Source organism: Apium graveolens, chromosome 10, assembly GCF_009905375.1.
Source record: "Apium graveolens cultivar Ventura chromosome 10, ASM990537v1, whole genome shotgun sequence".
NCBI lineage: Eukaryota > Viridiplantae > Streptophyta > Magnoliopsida > Apiales > Apiaceae > Apium > Apium graveolens.
Window position 1 is genome coordinate 231,006,634 of NC_133656.1, and position 15,037 is coordinate 231,021,670.

At 33.0% G+C, this 15,037-nt stretch overlaps 1 protein-coding gene across 1 annotated transcript; it reads right to left on the reverse strand.

Moving 5' to 3' along the window:
• Positions 1–341: 341 nt before the first annotated feature.
• Positions 342–1,675, reverse strand: LOC141691975 (uncharacterized). Its single transcript, XM_074496723.1, has 5 exons — positions 1,426–1,675; positions 1,334–1,340; positions 1,086–1,194; positions 731–1,005; positions 342–657 (listed from the first exon to the last, which is right to left on the reverse strand). The coding sequence occupies exons 1-5, from the start codon at positions 1,673–1,675 to the stop codon at positions 342–344; spliced, it is 957 nt and encodes a 318-aa protein (XP_074352824.1).
• Between the last annotated feature and the right edge of the window lie 13,362 nt (positions 1,676–15,037).

The window sequence follows — 15,037 nt, forward strand, 5'->3', positions numbered from 1 at the left end:
ACAGATGGTGTCTTCTTCTTTGGTGCATTAGTTCTCATCTTGAACTGTTTTTCACAGCCATTTGCTCTATCAGCCATTTTCAAGAATAATTATGAGCAGCAATCTCCACTTCATGACTAAGTGCATAAGTATTAAAAATTTAAACACTCTTACCCTAGCTGGGCAAGTTCTTGCATTGTGGTTGTACTCAGTATAATAGCTGTATTTGACCTTTGTGTTTTGATTTTCAGTCTTGTTGGATCTGTAGCAATCACATCATTCCTATTATTTCTTTTTTTCTTAGGTCTGCCTACCTGAGGCTTAACATGTGGAGGTAAAGGCTTGGGATAATTTGTTTCCTCTCACTCTTCTTCTCCATATATAGGTTCCACAATATGTTGATAACATGACAAAAACATATCTTTGTTATATGACTGATGGATAAATGGTTCAAAGGGTTTCTTACTCCAAGCAATGCAGGCACATGCATGGTAACATGGGATTCCAGACAACTGCCACTTCTTGCAAGCACATGTATGAGCATCTAGATCAACAAATATTTCATATCCATCAGAGGTCATTGTGACCAGGTACCTTGCTCCTCCACTCCAAATAACATGATAGCCTCTACTTTGCTCTATTGCTTTAAAAATAAAGTTAATTGTCAATAAAATGTATCTAGTAAGCAAGTGTGCACATGCAGTGTATATTTAAAAATTAACCACAATAAATAGATAAGTTAGGCACTTACTTGTTAAGCCTCCCCATAGCATTAGGGCAAATAGGGTTCAATGCATAACTATTTTGCATTTTATCCCTCCTCATCTGAATCCTTCTCATTACATCAACATGTATGAATTTGAACATGGAAATTATTGGCAAATCTCTATACCTCCTTATGCTACTGTTGAACACTTCTGAGTGGTTGTTTACAAACATGTCTGATTTGCAAAAAGGTCGGAAAGCACTCCTAGACCACTGTGATCTAGGTTTCTCACTTAACCAATTAAAACATTTCTTGGACAGCTGTATATACAATGTTGCTATCATGGTACTATTAAAAACAGTCTTTGTATAATAAAAACACTCATAGACTCAAGCTTTACCTTTTTCATCTCCTCCATGTGCTTGTTAAAAGTGTAGTCGGTGGTGGCCCTAGCTGCCAACCACAACAACATCCTTATTCCTATGCCTTTGTGGTCCTTCCACATATTTCTGTACAAGTGCATCACACGGAATATATGTTATGCATTTGGGAATACTGCTTCTAGTGCATTTATCGGGCCCTATCAATAACCAGCTATTAGATATAGTACATACAAGGGAATGATAATTGCAAATAAATTGAATGTACCTTTTGCCTGTATGATACAAATGTGAAGGCACCACTATTCTGAATCCTTAGATCATCATTTATAAGTTATAGGAACCAGCTCCAACTATCACTGTTCTCTGCCTCAACAACTGCCCATGCCAATGGGTACATTCCATTATTAGCATCAGTTACCACTGCAGCCAATAGTTGACCATCATAAGGGCCTTTAAGGTGACACCCATCAAGCCCTAGCAAAGGTCTACACCCATTTATGAAACCATTTTTCAGTGGAGCAAGGCAGATATAAAATCTCTTAAACCTCTTCCTACCATCAGGCATTTCTTGGCCTTCAGTCATCAATTGAATGGTACTCCCTGGCATTTCCTTCAGTAATGCATTTCCATAGTCCCATAACTTGGCATATTAATCAACATGATTCCCCCTAATCTTCTCCAATGCTTTTCTCTTTGCCCTATCAATAGCATATATACTCACATGACAGTGCCAATCATTAACAACCTTCTGTAAGAATGACTGCAAAGGCCATGTAGGGTTAATCCTTATGTCATCCTCATACTGTTCTGCAATCCATCTAGAATTGTTATGTTTCTGATGAAATGTGGTCTGGCATGTGTGATTTGAATTGTACACTTTTATCTGGTATGAATCTGTCCTCTACATTTTACTAGCATAAATCTTCCATTCACAGGGTTTCTCATAAATAAATTTAACTCTGATTCCATAATTTCTGCACTGTTTGATTGGTCTCCTTTTCCTTTATTGCCTGCTTCTTGACTGCGGCCCTGAAAACCTTTGTTGTTGAGAACAACATGCCCAACTGAAACTTTGGATCATGCATATTTTTCCTCTCATTGAACACTGGATAAGAGATTCCATCTTCATCTGTTGAATTTGAGGTCATTCTCTCCTCATCACTTAAGGCATAGTGAGTAGAATAATCACTGTCATTCGGTCCATCTTCTTCATCTGCGCTGACTTCATCTTTGGAATTATCAATCAATGGCTTGCTTGGAACTTTCTCTTGAACCGCTTCATCCACCCCAATTTTTCTTTTACCCTACGCCTTCTCCTTTGCCTTGGCATGTGCCCTGGATTCCCTCTTTCTAGTTCTCTCAGACTTGTGATCACAAACTTCATCATCAGTGTTATCCACATTGGAAAAATCTGAGTAAAAACTACAGTCAGACATCACATCCTTATCAGTTGTAGGATTATATTCATCATCAGTATTACCATCAATATACTTTACATCATTCACATGACCTAAAGGATTGTTCAAATTATCTTGCACTTGCTCACCATCCACATACTCAATGTCTGGATCCTGAGATGATGCATACTCTTGTGTTGGATTCTCATCAGCACCAACAGCATATACAACCTTCATTGTTATGGAATAAACATGTATAACCCTAGATGGTGGCAATATCTCACACATTTCAACCACATCTGCATTATTTTTAATTGGATGCAAACCCCTATTCATGTCTGTCTTAGGCCATTTGTAGAAGAAACTTATAGAACCTATCTCGCCAGTTTCTTTAGCCATTGAAATTAACTCAATCAAACTCATTGTGTCAGCATCACATAGGTCAAAATAATCTACACTCCCACCCACATAGTAGGGTTCACTCTAAATTCCCCCACCATGGTGATACTTTATACTAAAAAGGCCTGAATCTTCTGCATAAAATATGGGACTTAAAATCTAATTTTATGCATATGAAACACAACAGACACATCACTATCATAATAATATAAAATTTACTCTAAACAATTGTCTTTTTACTAGACATCATCAAACACAAAAGGTCCATAGTGGAGCCAATTAACCAAATCAATATTGAAACCCTAAAATCAAAACAATATAACTTTACATGCATCTCTTATAACAGACATTCAAGTAAAGAAAAATACATAATTTAATTAAAAGTCTCTATAACTATTTAACACCACAATCATTAACCCTAATTTAGTCGATACACACGCACAAGAAGTGAAGGCCAGAAACTACCTCCATAACGAGGACCATCGTCAGGCAAGTACACATCTACGTCCTCTGCAGCTCTTCAAAACCAGACCATGCCGACGGAATTCCAATCGTCCTTGTGGCAATATGGGGCAGGAAGATGAAGGGGGTAATGAAGAGGGAAGAGTTTTGAGATAAGAGAATAAAGTTACGGGATGTGTTTTTTATTCATATACGATTAAACTGTAAAAAGAAAAATGAAAAGACTGATTTACCCCTCAAGAAGTTAACGGAGTTAGGGATAACTCACGGTGATACAAAAAATTTAAGTAGTTATTAAATGCAATATAACATGTGCTAGATTATTAAATGCAGTACCATAAATGGTCTGACACCTAAAGTGCACGTACACAAAGTACTTTTTACTCATAATATAATTCTGACTTTTTTTATTTTTGGAATTGGGATTCGTGATTTTTAAACTATCATATTAATATGATATATTTGTTAAAATATATTTTTTTTATAAAAATTGATACTAATTTGAACTTCTTATCTGAATTTCATATGTTAAACAAAAAAAAACTAATGATTTTTTAAAATTTATCAAGTAGACTGACATGTGTCAATGGGCGTGTAATTACTCAAATTAAAATTAAGAACTAATCTTATACTTTTATTCTTTATACAAGTATTAAATCGTAATAACTCATTCATATTTAATATACATTTTCACATTGATCATCATGCATTCTTCATTTTTACACCAGTTTCAACAATATGTTATCGTTACATATCCTCCCTCCTCTATTTTTACGTTTTCATCGTGAATACGTCACTCATTCAGCCATTTCTTCATATCACCAAATCATCATTCTAGCAACTATTTACAAACAAATTTGTCACTTAATTTTAACTACATTTAGATCACACATGGGCGAAACCATCCATCTTATTTTTCATCCTTTCACGGTAGATATAAATTTAAAAAACCGTCAATGATGTTATTTTCACCTATTCAATCGTCGACAATATCATTGTACCATCAATTTCGACAACTGTCAAAATTTTAGATGTTTAAAATAATGATAATTTATGTTTCAAAATTTTAATTATTTGAATTCATATTTTAGTAATTTTACTTTGATTTTGATTATTTTGGTGATGTAGGTGATGTTGTTGATGTAATTTTAATAAAAAAAACAGTGATTCTGGTCTGATTTTGATAATTTTGACAGTGATGTGACATTGTTGGTAATAATAGGAATGTATCGCAAAGGGTAATGATATTGATATATATGTCAAAAATGATTTAAATGCTTATTAATCAACTTATATAGTTGTTTTATTATATAATTTTTTTCCTAAAACTATAAGTAATTCAATAATTATATATATGTGTCAATGTATATTTCGTATAGTCTTCCATTGTTAGGAAATGAATAACACAAGAGGGGGGGGGGGGTGAATGCGTTTTACTGTTTTTAAGCTTTTCTTGATCTTTTATGGTCGAACAAAGTAAATTAAATCTTGTAGTAAAATGTGTTCATGCAAAAATTAAGCTTGCAGAAAATAAAGAACACAAATCTTCAAAACTCGCTTAATTTTATATTAAAATTAAGAATATTTTGCTAAAAAATTTATAGGCTCTTTGTTGATAAAGAGCTTAACTTCTTCTTGAGAGTGTTACAACATTTTCTATCTCAATTATTACAACTGACTAAAGGACCGGTGTTAACTTTATAACTTAGTTAACTGCTAGTTTACACAGTGTACAATAAAATATGCTATTGCTTTTGTAAACAGTCACTTGTCATTTCCATTGATAGAAAAGTATATCTTCTATTTTTGGCTTAGCATATCTTTAGCATCCTGTGATTATCTTGATCTTCCTTTGTCGGTTAATCTTCACCATTGATCTTTCACATTCTTCAAGCTGCTTTTTGTAGACCTGTCAATCCAGCTGTTTGTATTGTTTGTTGATTGTTAATCTTGGATATTGAACCGATCTGCAATTTTGTACTTTGAGATTTTACCTCGAGATCTCCAGTTTTGGTCTATAGAGAACTTGACATCTCGATAAGTATATTGGCTTATCGAGATCTTTAGTACTCTATATTTAATTTGGCTTGTAGAGGTCTTCAGTTCTCTATAAAAGAATTTTGGCTTGTTGAGATCTCTAGTCTTCATATCTTCACTTCGACTTATCGATATCTCTGAGTTCTCTAATGGTTTATTGACTTATCGATAACTCAGAGTTCTCTTAGTCAAATTTGACTTGTCGACAACTCAAAGTTCTCTAGTGAATGTTGACTTATCGATATCTCTGAGTTCTCTAGTGGAATTTGACTTATCGATAACTCAGAGTTATCTAATGAATGTTGACTTGTCGATAACTCTGAGTTCTCTAGTGAAGAAATGACTTGTCGATATCTCCAATCTCCATGTCTTCAATTTGACTAGTCGATATTTCTGAGTTCTCTATAAGCTTTCCTGAGTTCTCTATAAGTCATTCTGGAGTTCTCGAATGACTTCTCTATAACACTAAATCTGTGACTTGTAGAGATCTTGACTTAGAATATTTTTCCTAAAACAGATTTATTCAACTCCAAGCTTCTTCATAATTCTCCTGAGGCATGATCTTCATGATCTTCTTCCAGATAGAATTCTTAGGCTTGACACTGTTTATAGAAAAAGACTCCAGTCTGCTCCTTTGATATTTTTACAGACTTTGAGTGTTACAAGTACAAAATGCAAATCTATTATATATATAATAGAGCAAATAGGGGTTGGCTGAGATAATTTATTTCAAATTACTAATTTACCCCTCAATAATAAATACAAATAATTGTCAAATTTAATACCATGTATTAGTTACACTTAAATCATTATTACTCCTTATTAATAAATATAAATAATTTCCATATTTAATAACATATATTAATTACACCTAACTCATTAGTATTAATAATATTATATATGTTATCATTTATCATTGAATATTAACAATCTATAATTAAATATCTAAAATTTAATAATATTTGCCTATATATATACTAAATTCTTATTTTTTTTGAAGACTTGATATAAAATAAATTTATTTTCAGCAAATAAATTTAATATGTTAACTAATATGAAAATGAGAATGTTAGTGTATCAAGTATTAAATTCAATAAATTTTCTAGATATTCTCTTTGTATATGAATAAAAGAGTGGGTTATGGGGGGGGTTTATAACAAAGTTGAGATTCTTATTATATGACCAAATCGAATATAAACTAAGACTAGTTTGAAGATTTTTGAATATATATAATAAAATATTAAAATGTCAAGTTCATTACAGTTACATTAATATTTTATAATAGTAAGGCGAATCATTTTTCTTACATTTACCAATTTAAAGTTTTTTCAGAGGTATAAGTAAAAGAATTATAAGATTACTGCACATTTCGCCGATAAATTGCTACAAGACAATCAAACAATCTATTGAGCAAAATCGGAGCATACAACATTTTTGTCATTTTTGATCAAAATCGGCAATTTTCAGGTCAAAATTTGACGAATCAAACACACGATTTGAGGCTATGAAGAGAAGAAAAGGAAGAAGAAATATACTCAGCATCGAGTTGGTGAAGAATGACGATTTTAAATGAAGAAATCAGACGTTTATTGAATAGAAACTGAAAAGATAAGGGAAGAAGAAGAGAGATGCGTAAAGATGATTAAGGCTTTGTTTGGGATTGCTATTAAAAATTGCTATGCTGTTAGAAAAAGTGCTGTTGTAAAAATCAGATGACTGTTTGGTAATTTTTTTGATACGTATATGTGTTGATGCAAAAAATTAAAAATAATGATACTTTTGGTAAGGTTTGATGGTGAAATCAACACCTGCTTCCCGCAACAGCTGAAAAGCAGCTTTTTCTAAAAGCATGGGGGGACTTACTTTCTCTAACAACAGCTTTTATGCCAAAAGCACTTTTCCGAAAAGCAGCTTTTAAATTTTACCAAACAATTTTTAACTGCTTTTCAGCGAAAAACTGTTGTTGCTGTCTGCAACAGCAATACCAAACACACCATAAGACTCTTATTATTTTAATAAATAATGCACACAAAATAATGTTATAACTTAGTACGGATGTACAAATACAATTTTACACATCTCAAATATAATTATTTTACTTATATATTTAAAAAGAATATAAAAATATATTCGATATTATTTCGATTTAGCATTTCGATAAATTCTCGATTTTTGATAAACCGTAATTCAGTAGTTCCACCAATTTAGTCCATTTTTCAATTTTCATTACCATTGATTACTGACCTATCTATTAATATATTTATCATAAAAAATGATGTATTTGAAAAGTGTATTTATATTGTCAATTGTACAATATTATATTTAATATGTCAGTTTTCATATTCAATCATTATATTTTCTAATATGGAAAGTAAGAGTACCTCATATTCATTGTATTTTGTATCACTAATTGTACCATGTAAACAACTATAATAACTCTTTAAACAACTCCGCAATATTTCATTCTTATGAGTTGTAATTATTTTCATAGGATATGTGTGCTTTCATTTGTATTATATTTTGATCGTATATTACGATTTCATTTCCGCATATTCAATTCATTTTGAGAAAAAACACGTTAAGTACGACATCGATCTCAATTTCATAAAGAGAGATATTTAGTTAATCGATCCATCATGAAGCAACATTGTAATATCCGGGATATATCGTGTAAGTATTTTTGCTAATAAATAATTAATATATGTGTTCAGTATCTGTTCTGTGAATTAATTGTTAAGTGTTAAATATGTTTGGATATTTAAAAATATTATTAATTGAGTATTTTAATTTTTATATGTCCAAAATAAAATATAGATAATTGTCATATCTTCCTAATTATTTTTATGTTGATTTATGAATTTATAAGGATCATATGAAATTTATAAAATCTTTTTCCGGGTATTTAAAATCTATTTTATAAAAACGGGAACCAACCGACGTCATCCGTTATTACGTTTTTGAAACCCGAAACTCTTCCGAGAACTCCTTCCTAACCCAATTGTAAAATTCCGAGCATATTCCATGTTTCGACTTTTTCAATCCGGCGTACGGTTTGTCCTGCGCGGGTCCCGACGCAACATTTTCGATACAATATTCGTTTCGGTAAATCAATAAAACTCGTATTTTCGATAAACGAGAGCTTTATATTAAACTATCCCAATTATCACCTCGTAGTACGTGTAACCAGGCGCTGAGACCAAGACCGCAATACAAATTGTACTGGTTTGGATAACTGTCCCGAAAACCGATACCGTTTGGATCAGTTTTTACAAATAAACGTACCGTTTTATATCCGGAATGATCCAACGGGATACTAATTTTCCGTAATTATAAATAGTCTTTTCCCGTATTTTATTTCGTATCAAAATCATTTGCAGTCAGTTAATTATATAATTTTCCAGAGAAAACCCCTAAATTCATAAAACCTTCTGAGAATCAAACTACAATTTCAAGGTGTTATTGAAATCAGTTGGAAAAGTTGGAGTAACCAAATCGAAGGTCTCAAGGAGTACTACCAGATTCTGTGTTCCATATCACTGCAGAAATCAAGGTTTATTTTCTGAAAATTTATTTATTTTCGAATTAATTTTATTAAAAATATGAATTTTTGTTCGGATGATTGTTTGTATGATTTGATACTTGTATGTTGTAGAGCTTGTTTTCCTGATGATTTTCATATGTCATACGTCTGATTTGGAGTTCAATAACATGCTCAAAAGTGGGTTTAATTCTCGAATTTCAAAATTAGGGTTTATAACCCGTATGAATGTTTTCAATTGAAATTTGGGGCTTTTTGATTTAGGGGTTATTAGCTGTTAATTTATAGTGGATTATGTTCCTTATAAAATTTGCAATCGATTGGTATATAGCTCGTTAACAGAGGATTAGTGAATCGAAGGGAGTTGTGTTTTGAAGATATTCGATGTTCGTCGGAAACCGGCAATGTTCTTGTTCATTTTCCGGCCAAAACAGGGATGATTGATGTGTTTTGATTGCATGAATAAGTTCCTGGGGATGTGTAGATCGTATCTGGAAGTGTTGGTGGGGTGAGGACGGCGGGATCGTCTTCTCCGGCGAGACAGAACTTTTCCGGCGACCCCCCTGTAAAATTACAGTTTAGTACATAATCTTTTGGGGAAGAAACAGTTAGGTCCCTGAGGTTTCCAGAACTTGCAAATTTTGGATTCCTGTTTTAAAAATATTCAAAAATCATATTTTCTATTTATTTTTATTATAAAAATTCGATTTTAATTTCTGAAAATTCCAAAAATTATTATTTTAATTCCAAAAATTATATTTAATTCAAAAATAAATCTGAATTAATTAGTTAATTAATTTCAGTTAATTTTTAATTGATTAATTAGTCAATTAATTCGAAAATTAATTGATTAATTGATTTAATTAATTATTAATTAATTTTATACAATTATTTAATTAGATTTAATTATTTAAAAATGATTTAAAAATTCCGAAAAATAGTTTCGAGCTTTAAAATATCATTTTAAATTGTTTTCAAGGCTCGATAATTATTATAAAATTGTTTTGAAGCCAGAATTGGCCAACCGAACCCTGTTTACTACTTCGAAATTGATTCAACGATCTGTTTTAATTCTGAAAAATATTTTAAAAATCATTTTAAATATCCAAAAGCTTGTTTATGACCCGAGACTTCTTTATAAACGTTATATCATTGATTATGTGATGTGTTATGTGCTATATGTGACATGATTGGTTAACTGTCGGTCTATGTACTCGATGTTACTTGTTTATTGCGTAACTTTCAATCCGTTAATCGAATTTGGGTGAAACGAAGGGTAGATAGAAGTATGTGTCGAATAGAATTATGCGAGTTGAATATTTATAGATGCTTATGATATGTGAGCAGAAGAGGCAAGGCGTAGGAAAGGGAAACAGGTAGTCGAGGAGTAAGACAGTGGTGATTGAAAGCGAGTGCAGTATAGTAAGCTAGTACCAGGCAAGTATTCTGAACTTTCTCGAGATATTGTAGTGATTGATAGTCCTGTTTTATATTGCAAGTGCTTTGAAGCACTGAACCCTAAACCCTGGTTCCAGTTATTGATCTTGAGCCGTAAACCTTATTCTTTCTAAACCATTGATTGTTGTGCATCCAGATACGATACTGCTCCACAAATACATGCAAACTAAATATCAAACACTGAACCAGATTGCTTACACACTCAAACCATTGTATCCTATACTTTGAAAGGCCAAATCCTTGAAACATTATTTCCTTTGCTATCCAATTCTTTCATTACCTAGCATCCATGCTTTGAAACTGCCATATTGATCCCTATGCAGATTGAAACCATTTTCATTATTGAACGTCTAATGTTGTTAATGATGTTGTTTATTGTTTATTACTGATTATTCTGTTATTATGTTAGAATTGGATTGTTTTTATAAAATTGTGGACCAGATTCGTGGTCAGACCATATAATGGTTAAGTTAGGCCAATGTGTGCCCTGGATCCAGTAGTTAGAGCAGTGCTGTGTGCTTTGCTCGGGGTTAGTGCGTGACTGATCAGCAGCCTAACCTTGGTTTTTAAAATGAAAGTATAATATCCAATTCTAAATCATAATTCATTGTTCAATTGATATCGTAACCATTTCCACCTGATGATCATTATTCTCAGTTTTGTCATTGTGACTTGCTGAGCTAGTTAGCTCATCTGTGCGATGTTGTTTATGTTCTTTTCCAGTTAAGAAGGAACCGGTTGGTACCGAGGATCCCCAGTCCAGCGCGAGAGCTAGGGTTCAGGTTGATCGAGCTAAGCTAGTAGGCTTCTTTTGGAATAATTTAAGTTTGTAAAAGTTTGTAATAATGTTTAATACTCAGTTCTGAGTTTGGAATAGTTGGGATTTGAACGTTTGTAATATAAGTAGGTGTGCTTGGCTTGTGTGCATACTTTGACCTGTTGCGGTCCATGATAGTTGGTAAGTAGGGTCAGTGCATATTATTATATTTATCATTGTTATAAGCAGGTTATTAATAAGGTGTGTGTGTGGACCCCAAACTTCTGACCCGGGTTTGGAGGGCGCCACAAACATGAATATATCGTCGATAATTACAATCAAAATGACATTAATTCACGCACTATAGAACATGCCCGTGCATTGCACGGATTATAGAGCTAGTTAAGATAACAATACAACTTACCTAGGGTTGACATAATATCTTAGTCTTGTTAAAGTACATGCATGTATTATACAACATACATTAAAAATCTCTTCAATATATAATAGAAGAACACGATGATAAAATTTATGAGACTTTTTATTCTAAGTAAAATGATGATTTTACCCTTTTTTACATTTTATTCATGTATTAAAATAACTAATTTATTTATATAATTAAAATTTATATAAAAATGTTTTAAATTAAAACATCCTATGTGGGGAATATATTTGAACTTTAAAGGCTGCACATCAATTCTTCATCAAAGAAATGATGTGAAAGTTTAAGATATTGGACGACAAACTAATAAGTTAGTTCATGACATAGTTAGGCTTCCTTGCATGTCTGGAATTGTGAACTCTTTTATTTCTCCTCCCTTATATTGTTGGATTATTCCTTAAATTATTGGAATTTTAGTTGAAAAAAAAAGCTAGTCAATACATAAATATTCAATTCATCTTTAACAAATATGAAAAACAGTTCTGCTTTTCGTTCATAGATAGCAATCGTGCATAAAGGGTTCCAGCGGTGTGTTTTTGAAACTGATTCACAAGTTCTGGTTCGAGCATGCAAAGGATAAGATGGAAGATCTTTTTTTATACAATTGTCAGAGATTGTATTGATTTATCACTTTGATGAAGTGTTAGTATGTTTGTTAAGTAGATCTGCGAATAGGATTGCTCATAAATTAGTAAAATCAGCCTATTTTTAGGAGTGACACGTTAATGCTCCTGATTTTATTCATCATGCAATCTGTTCTGAAGCTTTATGAGTAATGCAAATACGATTTTCGTCAAAAAAAAAATATTGCAATCGTGCATCTTTTTTTTCTTTTTTCTTTCCTCCAGTGGCTTCCCTCTATCTCCTGTTTCTCTTAACAACATAAACAGCTATAATTATATGTTAGGAATATATGTGCATTAGTTTGATGATATGTTTAACAAAACACTTAAGTAGAAATTTAGTGTCTGTAGCCTCAACGGATAAGACCACTTTGGCTATCCGTTGATGGTGTAGCTTTACTTAGAAATAAGTCTAGTATTGTAGCATATTTCAGTCTCTGTATTTAAAATTGTAATTCTTAGAAGTTGAGAGAAACTATGAGTCATGTTGACTACTAGATGATATGCAGATAGGAAGGCCAATTGTAAATATTTCATGCCTTGTAATTTTGTATAAATGAAGTGGTATCAACGGATGACTTAAAAGACCTTCAACGGATGAGAAGCTAAGCTTCAACGGATGTCTCTAAAGCTTCAACGGATAACATCCTTCAACGGATGAGAGCATCAACGGATGAAAGCTTCAACGGATAACATCCTTCAACGGATGAGAGCATCAACGGATGAAAGCTTCAACGGATAACATCCTTCAACGGATGAAGTCATCAACGGATGAAAGCTTCAACGGATGTTCTGCTAATCAGCCGTTGATAAGTGGTAGTTGTACCTACAAGCAGAGGCACGTGGGTTGACAGAGAAAACTGAGATGTGGTAGCCGAATTTCAGGATCAACAGAAAAAGCAGCCGTTCTTCTTTTGTACAAAGTTGCAATAGTCAACAAAGTACTTGAGTGAACAGGAAAAGAAGCAAGTGAAGAACTTATTTTACTATTGTAATTTAATATTGTTTTTCACTTGTACACTTGGTAATATATATGAACCAAGAAGAAGCTAGTAATTAGAGAGAATTTTTCCAGAGCTGTCAAGAAATATCTTGAGAGAAAATTCATCTAGTTTGTACTAGGATGCAGCTGTGATCAACATTGTTGAACACAGATTTTCTAATATACCATCTCTGGTGGAACAACAAATCCACCAGAAAAGTTTTTAAGGTCTGTTGTGTTCTTTACATTTGTGCTTGAATATATATCTGTCTGTATTAGCTTAAAGCAATTCACACACTTGTTCTTCTTGAACACACAACTTTATAAACTGCTCAAAACTTGAAAAAGTTTTGAGATTTACATTCAACCCCCCTTCTGTAAATCTCATTGTTAGTCTTCTAGGAATAACAATTGGTATCAGAGCAGGCTCTTGACACACAAAGAGTTTAAAGATCTTGGAATCTAACAAAGATGAGTAAGAAGGATATTGGAGTAAAGATCCCAGTTCTTGACAAAGACAGTTATCACCACTGGAAGGTGAAAATGCACCTTCATCTACTCTCCCAAGATGAAGGTTATGTAAACTGCATTGAGAATGGTCCTCACATTCCCCACAAAGTAGCCACAGTTGCTACGGCCACAATTGCTGTTGGTCAATCCATTCCAAAACCCAGAGCAGAATGGACAATGGAAGACACAGAAGAAGTCCACAAGGATAAGAAGGCTATGAACATTTTGTTTAATGGTCTTGACAAGGATATGTTTGATAATGTGATAAATTGTTCAACTGCCAAAGAGGTTTGGGACACAGTTCAGCTGCTGTGTGAAGGTACAGAACAAGTAAGAGAGAACAAAATGCAGCTTCTCATTCAACAGTATGAGCACTTTCATTTTGAAGAAAATGAATCTTTAAATGACACATTCAATAGATTCCAAAAACTGTTGAATGGACTGAAGCTGTATGGTAGAGTGTACCAGGTGAAGGATTCAAATCTTAAATTTTTGAGATCCTTACCAAAGGAATGGAAACCCATGACTGTTTCCTTAAGAAACTCTCAAGATTATAAGGACTTTACTCTTGAAAGATTATATGGAATCTTGAAGACTTATGAACTAGAGTTGGAACAGGATGAGGTATTGGAGAGGGGGAGAAAGAAAGGAGGTTCAGTTGCATTGGTAGCTGAAAATGAGAAAGAATGCAGAAAAGAAACTGTGAGATCTACATCAAGCTCCAAAGATGGTGTAAGAAATCCAGAATCAGACAAGGGTAAAGGGCAAGTTGCTGAAAATGAAGACAACTCCAGTCAAGATGACTCTGATGGTATTGATGAGCATCTTGCATTTCTGTCCAGGAGATTTGCAAAGATGAAGTTCAGGAAAAACACTAGAGCCACTAAACCCCATAAGAACATGGTGGACAAATTCAAGTTCAAGTGTTTTAATTGTGGTATGAGTGGACACTTTGCAAGTGAGTGCAGAAAGCCAACCTCTGAAAAGAAGAAATTTGAACAAGTAGATTACAAAAAGAAATATTTTGATCTGCTCAAACAGAAGGAAAGGGCTTTCATTACTCAAGAAAGAGACTGGGCAGCTGATGGAGAAGAAGAGGATGAAGACATGGAATATGTTAACTTGGCTCTCATGGCTGATTCTGAGGAGAATGAAGTTAGTTCATCAAGCAACCAGGTAATTACTACTGATATAACACAGCTTACTAAAGAAGAGTGCAATGATGCTTTTAATGACATGTCTACTGAACTGTATCATTTGCGTGTATCTCTTAAATCTCTTGCTAAAGAAAATAGTAGGATTAAAGAGAACAATCTGTTTTTAAGTAATAGAAATGCTGTGTTAGAAGATAAGTTAATTGACCT

Bases quoted from the DNA above. Each gene is read 5' to 3' on its own strand.
- LOC141691975 (XM_074496723.1), bottom strand. From the start codon at position 1,675: ATGCCAGGGAGTACCATTCAATTGATGACTGAAGGCCAAGAAATGCCT. The intron at 1,006-1,085 runs GTAAAGCTTGAG...TTGTATATACAG, and splicing joins ACATGGAGGAGATGAAAAAG to CTGTCCAAGAAATGTTTTAA. The intron at 658-730 runs GTAAGTGCCTAA...CTTGCTTACTAG, and splicing joins GCTATGGGGAGGCTTAACAA to ATACATTTTATTGACAATTA.